Raw genomic sequence first — 9,359 nt, 5'->3', positions numbered from 1 at the left:
CATATTCTTCACTGGTGTTGCTAAGCACCATAGAAGCACTGGACCACTTCCTTTGACTGTATTAAGCACCGTGTGCCGGACACTAAGTAAGATACGTGGAGTCCTAGTGTCCCGCAGACAGGGAAACGAGAAAATGTAGCAGAGAGGCTAGAGTAGACAGAGAGGGCAGCTGTGTTGGATGGCCACACATGGCTTCTCACGAGCAGACGACACCCAGTGCACAGGCCTCATTGGAATGCAGTGAGTACCAGTGAGTCCTGAGCACACGTACCAGCCACTGACTTCAAGTCTCCTAGATGAAAGCCCCCAAGAGTGGAAATCCAACTTTACCAAGTTCAAAGTGCAGGCCAGGCTTGGAATTCCAAAGCTCTGTTCAAACTCCATGCGGTAGCACTGAGAAAGAGTCGGCTAACCTAGAGCTCCATCTACACCTGGTAGGCTTGTCTGGTCAAGGGAAGGGACCTTCTGCGGCCCCAGACCCCTCAGGTGGACTTGGTGGTAGGAGGAATGAGAAAGGAGCAAGCTGCCAAGGTCACAGCCAGCAGAAGGAGGGCTTAGTACCAGTTTCCTGTGCCTCTCTGGCTACAGGGTCCTGTTCTGTACACCTGACTCCTTCCTGAGGCATAGTCCTAGGGACCACAGAGGCAAACATGAGGACAGGGGGCTGTGGGTACCCCCTTCTTTATCACAAACTCATTATGTGAGGTACCTGAGAAGGATTCCCAAGAGCCTCCTCTCTATGGCCTAGGCCACGTCAGTGAGCCTGTTAACTACCCATGTGCCTGTTTGTCTTTTCTGGCCCCTGGGTTGAGACCCATCTGCAATGAAACCGGAGGGCTAATAAGCAGGATCCCTCAAGTGTAAGACCAGGGTACCTAGACTTCCACTTTGTTGTTCAGGTTCCACAACCCCGGAGCAAAACACTAGTCAGAACACAGCACACAGTGACCATACGCCATTGTTCGGTTAGCTACCAGAACTTCAGCGATAGAGACTCTCTGCCCAAACCACAGACTTAGTCTTAGAAAGAATGACGAGGGAAACCCCCTTCTTTAATCCGCTTCCACACACCCATAACATTTCATTGGAAAAGTTTTATTCAAAAAAAAAAAAAAAAAAAAAAGAATTGTACAAACTGTTTTTTGTTTTGAAAGCAACAAAGGCTCATATTCCCCTTCCCCCCACATCCTTGAAAAAAAAACTAAAAAAGGGAGAAAAACAAACATTCGTGACTGTGATGCCCAATGTAATGGCTCTAGGACAGGGTATGCCAGGGAGCCCTCCTAGGCGCTGTCTCCCAACCCCCACTACTCGCAAGAATCATTTTTAACGATGGGCAGTTGTGGGGCACAGCACCAAGTTTTGTGGTTAAAGGGAGTTGGGGTGAACAGGAAAAGTGAGAAGGGTTCAGGGCATGGTGACAGAGAGAGCTATGCCCTACCCCCAACTCGATTGTCTCACAGATAGAATGCTTGGCCATAAATATGAACACTGATTGACTGTTGAGGCAGATTGGATCTAAAACTTGCAGGGCAGGACAAAATGGCTGTGACAGCCCTGAATTTGGTATCCTAGTATCTGGGCTCCATGTCCTAACGGAGTGGATCCTATCTAAAAATAGCCACTCCGACATATGGGAATTCAGATCTGCACCGCCAATCCCCCACCCGTGGAATACCCAGGGTTGGTGCCTCCCCCTCCCCCCACAATAGCACCCATGTGTCTCAGGAACCTTTGGCTACTGCCGAAGCCACACCACGCCCACTCTTGGACCCTACAACTCGTCTCTCATTTTGTCTCCCTTGGGCCGGACCAGGCGCCCGATGAACAGCAAGGAGCCGCTCTGATTGTCTCGCACCAGGAAGATGAAGGGGTGGTCGGCATAGAACAGCTTGGGGGTGCGCAGCTCCTCACGCCCGTAGATGTCCTGGTCAAAGGGGTTGCCCTCCGTGTCCCACTCGAAGGCAGTGGCGTGGAACACGCTGGCCAGGTACAGATCCTTCTTGCCAGACATGCGTGATAAGTCTGCCTTGTTCTTGTCGATGGCCTCGGTCAGGCCCAGTCCGGCCAGATGTTTCTGTGGGAGGAGTTGGTGAGGTGAGCCTACATGTGCCAGGCTCTTACACCCCCATCCTCCATCCACAGCACCCTGGACACCTTGCTCCAGGCATGGCGCTATATGCTGCAAACCACTGTTCCTTTCTTTCCTCTGTATACCACCAGGACCTGCACCCTTCTATCCCCATTAGCTTTAATTGCCAACTTGGCACAGTCTAGAGTTTTCTGAGAGGAAAGCCATCAATGAAGAACCTCCCAAGACCAGACTGGCCTGTAGGCATGTTTGTGAGGTTTCAAGGGCTCAGCCCACTGTGGGATCTGGTAGAGACAACAGCCGGTAGCTGTTGTCTTCAACTGTTTTCAGTCCATCCTCCCAAGGGCAAAGCCTCCTCTGCAGCAGAGCCCAGCACTGCCTAGATGCCCGATGGATACAGGACGAGCCCGCTGAGCAACTGGGTGAAATCTGCCCCAGCCGCTACCCTCCGGCTCTCACCTGCAGATCGTGGGTCACCTCCACCACGCCCTTGGGCAGGGAGATGGCCACAGCCTTCTTCTGCATCTTCCCCATCCAGGCCTTCAGCTGCTCCTTGGTCAGCAGCTTCTCCAGGCGTTCGAGCGGTTCCACGTGGTGGGGCATGAGGATGATGAGGCTGGAGAGCTTGTGGGCCAGGGGCATCTCCACCATCTGCAGCTTCTCCTTCTCGTCATCATAGTAGTTGTAGAGGCCTGTGTGAATGAAGGAGATGCTGAGCACACTGAGGGGGAAGAGACAAACCAGATCTGGGCAGCCCGAGACACCCCCCACACCTTGATCCCTCTGTCTGGCAAAATCCTACCTGTCCGGTGCATCATGGTAACACCTACGGTATAGGAGCGGGTCACCATGAAGCCACGGTTGTCCACCATCTTATGGTGGAACTTCTCATCCCAGTGAGCTGTGGTGGAGAAATAAAACGGGTGTCCATGAGCTGTGTCCCCAGACATGATGAGCCCACAACCATCCCACCGCCTGCCCTAGACTCCGCCCGTGCCCATGCTCTTTGCTCTCTTGCGTATGGAGAGCCCTCAGTACACGTCCCCTGTCTGAGCACTCAGGTCTCTCTATCACTCCCAATTGCAAGAAGCTCGTGTCCTCGTGCTTGGATGACATCTGTCAGTGTCTGGGGAACTAGCCGAGACCGGCTTTCTTCCCCACTGGATAACTGAGGTGGGGGTCTGTACTTTGGGCAGGAATAACCAAAGCCCCCCTCAAGTCCAGATGGCTTGGTGGTTATGAATGCTTGCTGTTCTTGCAGAGGACTTGGATTCGGTTCCCAGCACCCACATGGTGGTTCACAGTCACTTGTAGCTCCACTAACCTTGTGGTACACAAAAACTCATGTAGGCACACCCACATACGTATAAAAATAGAAGGTAAATTAGCTAACTAAAAAAAAATCTTTTTGAGGGGCTGGAGAGATGGCTCAGTGGTTAAGAGCACTGACTGATCTTCCAAAGGTCCTGAGTTCAAATCCCAGCAACCACATGGTGGCTCACAACCATCTGTAATGAGGTCTGATGCCCTCTTCTGGTGTGTCTGAAGACAACTACAGTGTACTTACATATAATAAGTAAATAAATAAATTAATTAATTTTTTTTCTCTTTAAGTTTCTATGTGGCCAGAAAAATGACCAAAAGTAATGCATGCATGACAGAGGTCAAAGCCCCAGCTAGACCTGCACCCCAATCCAGACAGACTAGTACTTGGCTCAACTATTTGTAAAGCAGGTGGTCACCTTTGCCTGACAGCAAGCTCTTAGCTCACTCCCCCACACCTAGATACTCATGCAAAACCATCAGCCCCAGATCTAACCTTCAGTCAATTCAGATGTACTTGTCCCTAGCCTTGTCTCTGCTTCGTCCTACTTGGGCCTCAGCCTCCTTAGCTGTGAAATGGGCCTAACACTATCTCTATGGTTCCTCAATCCATTCTGTTGAAGCAGAAACAATTACCGAGTCTCAGAGATTCCACAAGCAAGAACCCTAATGTGGTGAGGTACAGTCCCATCCTAGAGGTCCCCACCTCGTCCCTGGATCTGGTTTCTAGCATGTAAAAGGGTTTACCAATAGCCCTGCCTCTGCCCGTTGTGGTGTTGCCCACAGGAGAAGCAATGAAAGATTTAACATAAAGGGAATCGGGCTCAGAGGACTGGGAAACACCTCTCCTCCACTCTATCCCTGAGACTCACGCTTAAAGAACATGGCGTTAACGAGCAGTGCCCCATCCGTGCGCTCCACATCCTTGGTGACCTCTGGCAGCTTGCCATCGGTGGTCTGCGAGGCCCACTCGTTGATGGACTGCAGGGCGCTGCGCTTGTCCCGGAAGTTGATCTTGGAGTGCTCACAGTTGTAGTGTTGCTTACTGCTGCGCACGAAGTCGTCGGCGAAGCTCACGGAGCTGGGCCCGTACAGGCGGCTGCCCAGTTTCCAGGTCACGTTGCGCGCCGTGGAGTTACTGAGGGAGCGGAGCAGCTCTCCCAGCCCCGCGTGCACCTCCTCATCCCGCAGCTTCTCGGCGCTCAGCACTGCCTTCGCCTGCGAAGCTGTGGTGGCTTTACCACCCAGTGACACAAGACCCAGGGATGAGGCCACCACCAAGGGGGACAGGAGGATGTTCTCCACCGCCTGGTCTTTGGCCATCGCCTGATACAGGCTGAAGGCCAGGCCTGTGCTGCGCTCTGCCAGTGTGGTCGCCTTGGAACTCAGCTTCTCCGCAGTACCAGGGGCCGCGGCCTCTAAGGGTTTCTTCACCTCGGCTGCCAGGGCCACAGCCAGGAGCAGGCATAAGGTGCCCAGAAGGAGAGAGCGCATGGCTGGGAGGTGGTCTGTGTGCGCCACAGAGGACCTGTGAGGGCTACAGAGAAAGAGAGAGCCACCCTGAAGCTTATGCTTTTCTCCCTAGCCAAGCCACCGAGCCACCAAGGGGACAGAGGCAAGAGAACTCAGTTCTGTGGCCCAGACCTGACTCAGGGCTACCCAGCCTCTCAGAGGCCTTCTTGGACTGCCTTACCTAAAACAAAGCTCTTGGTATATTACCAGGCCACCCACTGAAGTCCCCATTGGGACATTCAACACTTATACCTAGTTGTACATTTATTAGGAATCTGTAGGTGTTCCATTAGAGCTGGAAACCTAGCACATCTGGCTCCCTACAACACCCCAATGCCTAGCATCTGGCATAACTGTTTCTAAGGGTCAGGGCCAGCTGGCCAGAATGGCATCCATATTGGCCTTGTGAAATTCAGCTCTAGTTTTGTAGAGCCTCGGGGCCTTAGTTGGTTGTGAAAAGGCAGCAGCAGGAAGCCCAGGCGGACAGAGGACACCACGTGGAATGGAGCGGTTGGCCGGCCCTCTCTGTGCCTTGCATTCTGCACATTAATAAGTTACTGCTTGTGGGGGAACCCAAATGCTCCACTCTGCTGCCCCTAGGGTGACCTTGAGTGTGCACAGGCATGCATTTCCAACCAGCCTCAGACTCCTTAGCGGTGAGGATCTAGGTCTCCCTTAGCAGGGACTTGGCCTGCCCACCTACCTAAAAAAACAACAAACAAACAAACAAACAAAACCCTGAACTGGATGGGAAATCCCATGACAAATGCTCCTGGGACCAAGTCTTTAGAAACTTTGAGTGGCATTGGTTTCCTAAGGGGACAGCAAGAGCAAGATCCCGAGAAAGGGGGTGAGTCATTGCTCAGTGAGCACAGACCCTTTCCCTCCATCCTTTATGAGCCACAAATTCCATTCTGCCCTCCCATGGGAGGGCCACATCACCATCTGTTCTAGAACCGCAACGATGCCGAACTCCTGAAGTAGCAATAGCCCCCAAGACAAGCCCTGTCCCCTTTTGTCACAAAGGTCTCCTCTTCAGCTCATCCCTCTCCATCTCTACTTCATGCAGCAGTTCAGGTGAGTAGGCCACATAGCCAAAAGTTCAGGAAGAACCCTGGTAGAGGGCAATGTGCCCCCTGATCGGGAAGACCCCCTATCATAGTCTTTTGGGGAGATAGAAAATCCCAAACCCTGCTGGAGGATCTTTGAGAGCCCGGCCTTCCTGAAAGAGCAAGAGATTTTAGAGATGACCCTAAGGCCGGGCACCTAAGGCCGGGCTGGTCCTGTACTTCCTCAGCTGCTTCCCTTCTAGGGACCTCGACAAACAGTGCAGAGGCCCTAGAGGGGGAGAGGGTATGGGCACCACAGCCTCACAGCTGCCTGGGGTGTGATGCCAGACCTCAAGTCCAGATTGGCTCTTTCCTCACTAGACCTCAAAGACCAAGTATCTCAGGCACGCTTAAAGATGAAAGTAAAATAGTGAAGCGATGCATTATGGTCTTTATCAAAGCAGCAGACACGTGGCCACCCTACTTAAAGGACCATTAATCCAGCCATCAGCCTACCTAACTAAGCAAGGGGAGAGAAGCCTAACCCTGCCACGTGGCACCCACCATCTTGACAGCCCCTGCGCTCAGCCAACCAGGGCCTGGGAGGGGCTTTCCCAAGAAGCTCCAAATGACTAGTTTGGGATTCCTCAGGCAGCCGCAAGGCCCCTGGTGATGTGGCAGGCAGAAGCTGCTTCATCTCCATAGCCCAGTGGAGGGTGGGAAAACTGGGAACCTGGCTTGGAAACGAGGGGTGTGGAGGATTCTCCTGAAGAACTCAGGAGCCTTACGGACTTTAGTTTCCACCACCGCACTTCAGAAAGTTGAGGGCGGGTTGGCAGGGCTAGGGAGAGGGGCCACCCAGGTAAGCCCAGCAATAGCAATGAAGGTAGGCAAGTCTCTGCAAGCAGGCCAACCTCCCACAGCCCGGCCCATCTGACACAGGGAAATGCCAGCCCTCTGGCCAAGCTTAGACATTTTACAGTCCCATTAAAACAAAGCAAAAATAAGATACCACAGAGCCAAAGGCTGTGTCCACCACTGGCCCTGAGAGCCTGGGATGGGACCGGAGGGCGCAGATGCCAGGAGGCAGGGAAAAACACCAAGGGCTTTCTCAGACACTTGAAGGGTCTAAAGTACCTTGAAAGTGCCTCAGAGGGAGATCACTGCCTGCCTTTTTCATTCTGAAAGAAAACACAAGAGTGACGTGGGGAGCAGAGGCCTGTCGGGCCCAGCCCCCAATGGGTACCCGGAGTAAGGAGGTGCATAACCTCTTTTGCAGGGCCCAGCTGGGGCCTCCTCAGCTCAAGCAGGCCAGGCTTCCTAGTGAGGGGGCTCTGCCTTCAGCAAAGCTTACTGGCCGACCACTGTGGTGTCCTGTTACAAGGCAACCCACTACAAAAACACCTCTGCAGGGAATCCGGGGACAGAGACAAAGGACCAGACGGAAATGGGGGATGGGTTCAGAACTATCAGAGAGCAGGGTGTGGCCTCGGCCTTCCAGGCAATCAAAGACCCCAGTTTTCCAAGGGCCTCCGTCTGCGCCCTGGATACCAAAGGGCCCAAAAGGAAACACGGGAAGTGGAGAGCTAGGCCTTTAGACCATACAGGGAATGCCTTCTTCATTTCCTCTGGAGGCTCAGGAATGTCCCCAAGCTGGAGGCAGGATACCTCAGGGCCTCCGAGGAAGTCCATACCCTGCAGGAACCAGATGGATGGACGGAAGAACCAGGGAGATTCAAATCACCCAGGGCCTCTGGACCCTAATGACACCCCTTTCGGGTGAGGTGAAAACAGTGTGGGTAAAGTCAAGCCACCTTCTACATACGATACTGATTAAAAAGCGACTGCTCCCCAAAGCAAAGGGGTCCTTAAGAGCTGGAGACTCCCACTCCCGGTCAAGAGAAACCAAGGCATCTCCTGTGCTAGGTTCAGAGGCCCCTACACACAACCACTGCGGGTCCCTGGGTTTTCACTGAGGTAGGGACTGCAGAGCTGGCCCTTCCCCATGGACGATGGGACAGTCGTGTCCACCCCCCTCCCCGGTTGTGCAGAAGGTCATCGGCATTTAGTCCCAGCTCTTCTCAGTCCTTTTTGCCACCTTTAACCTTCCCCGAGCTGCTGATACTCTTCCGCACTTTTCCAGTCAGTCCGCGTACTAGACCACAGCTCCAGGGACCCCAGGCGTGACTGTTCCACGTCCGATCTTTCACCGCCCTCCTGTGTCAGGACCCCCAAGCTTTGGAGCGATCCGTTCCCCCGTGGCCAATGCGCAACCCCAAATCGCCCGGCCGCCCCCGCCCCTCACCTGGGCCGGGCCGGGCTGCTCCGGGACCGACGGGACACTCGCTCTCAGACAGGCTCTACTCAGCTCACTGCCCCGGGCCCTGGGTCTATATATGGCTGGCCCCACCCCCTCCTGCCTGTCCTAAGAAACTTCTGGAAAGTTGGAAACGCTTCCGGAGGACGCCGTGGCTCTGGGAGGGGGAAAAAAAGCCAAAGACCTCCCCCAAACCAGCCTGGCTCCCGCCCCTGTGCCTGCGGGCGCTCTCCCAGCCCCTGGGTCCTACTGCCCCCTCGTCCTACTAGGTTGAGGGGACTCACCTCCCGCACCAGCCAGACCTTGGGAGCCAGGGCATTCTTGAGATTCCGCCGTCCTGGAAGTGAGAAAGCAGGGTTTAGACTGCAGAGTGAACTGAAGCAAACGGGCTCCAAAGTCCCGCTCTCGGGGACTAGAGTTCTCTTTTCGGGGTTCTTCACACAAGCTTGATCTGATCACTGGTCCCTTCTGCCACACAATTCTCTGCTCTGCCCCAGTGTAGTCAAACTTTAATCAGGGACCCATGTCCCTACTCCTTAGTCAGGGGCCCTCTCCTTTGCCTTAGGAGAGTCAGAGGTTAGAAACGTCCCTGGGGAGGAGAGACCCAGAGAGTTCCAGCTGGACCCTCAGCCTGGCAGCCATGTCTTGAACTAACTTCAAACAGACACCTAGGTGGTCCCACTGGACATAAAGAGGTGTACAGGTGTAATCCTGAACGCATTAAGTACAGTGTTGTGTGACTTTCCTTCTGGGCCAGTGCCTTTGACTGATGCGTGATGTTAAGTCATAACTGCCCCTTTCTCCATCTCAAATTGGTCATCCCTGCTATCTCCCTCCCTCCCTATCTCCATCTGCCCTTAGGACTCAGGGTCTCACTGTCAGGCTCTCCTACCCCAGCCCTTCCCACCCCCTTCCACTGAGATAGTTTCTTGAGCCCCGAGTTAACTGATAGTATTCTTTACTGTTCTTGTGTCGTGCACAAACCTGCACAATGGGCAAAGTCCCTGCCCTTGGGTCAGCCTTTCTGAGGGGTGTGTGCAGCTAGTGAAGAATTCAGTAGGTGAGG

General features: G+C 53.8%; 1 protein-coding gene across 2 annotated transcripts; it reads right to left on the bottom strand.

The window, feature by feature from the left end:
- Positions 1-1,085: 1,085 nt before the first annotated feature.
- Positions 1,086-8,396, bottom strand: SERPINH1 (serpin family H member 1). Of its 2 annotated transcripts, XM_080912169.1 has the most exons (6): positions 8,282-8,313; positions 7,114-7,157; positions 4,288-4,952; positions 2,895-2,993; positions 2,552-2,784; positions 1,086-2,077 (listed from the first exon to the last, which is right to left on the bottom strand). In XM_080912169.1, the coding sequence occupies exons 3-6, from the start codon at positions 4,907-4,909 to the stop codon at positions 1,775-1,777; spliced, it is 1,257 nt and encodes a 418-aa protein (XP_080768295.1). In that variant the 5' UTR covers positions 4,910-4,952; positions 7,114-7,157; positions 8,282-8,313; the 3' UTR covers positions 1,086-1,774. The 2 variants fall into 2 exon arrangements, with proteins under 2 accessions (XP_080768295.1, XP_080768294.1); XM_080912168.1 differs by lacking the exon at positions 7,114-7,157 and having other exon boundaries at positions 8,282-8,396.
- Between the last annotated feature and the right edge of the window lie 963 nt (positions 8,397-9,359).

This window comes from Micromys minutus (assembly GCF_963924665.1).
Source record: "Micromys minutus genome assembly, chromosome: 2".
In the NCBI taxonomy this organism is placed as follows: Eukaryota; Metazoa; Chordata; class Mammalia; order Rodentia; family Muridae; genus Micromys; species Micromys minutus.
This window is presented reverse-complemented; position numbering and strand designations above follow the sequence as displayed.

Coding starts and splice junctions, on each gene's coding strand:
- SERPINH1 (XM_080912168.1), bottom strand. CDS start 4,909: ATGCGCTCTCTCCTTCTGGGCACCTTATGCCTGCTCCTGGCTGTGGCC. Junction 2,994..4,287: donor TAACGCCATGTTCTTTAAGC/GTGAGTCTCAGG, acceptor TCTCCACCACAG/CTCACTGGGATGAGAAGTTC. Junction 2,078..2,551: donor AGGTGACCCACGATCTGCAG/GTGAGAGCCGGA, acceptor CTCCTCCCACAG/AAACATCTGGCCGGACTGGG.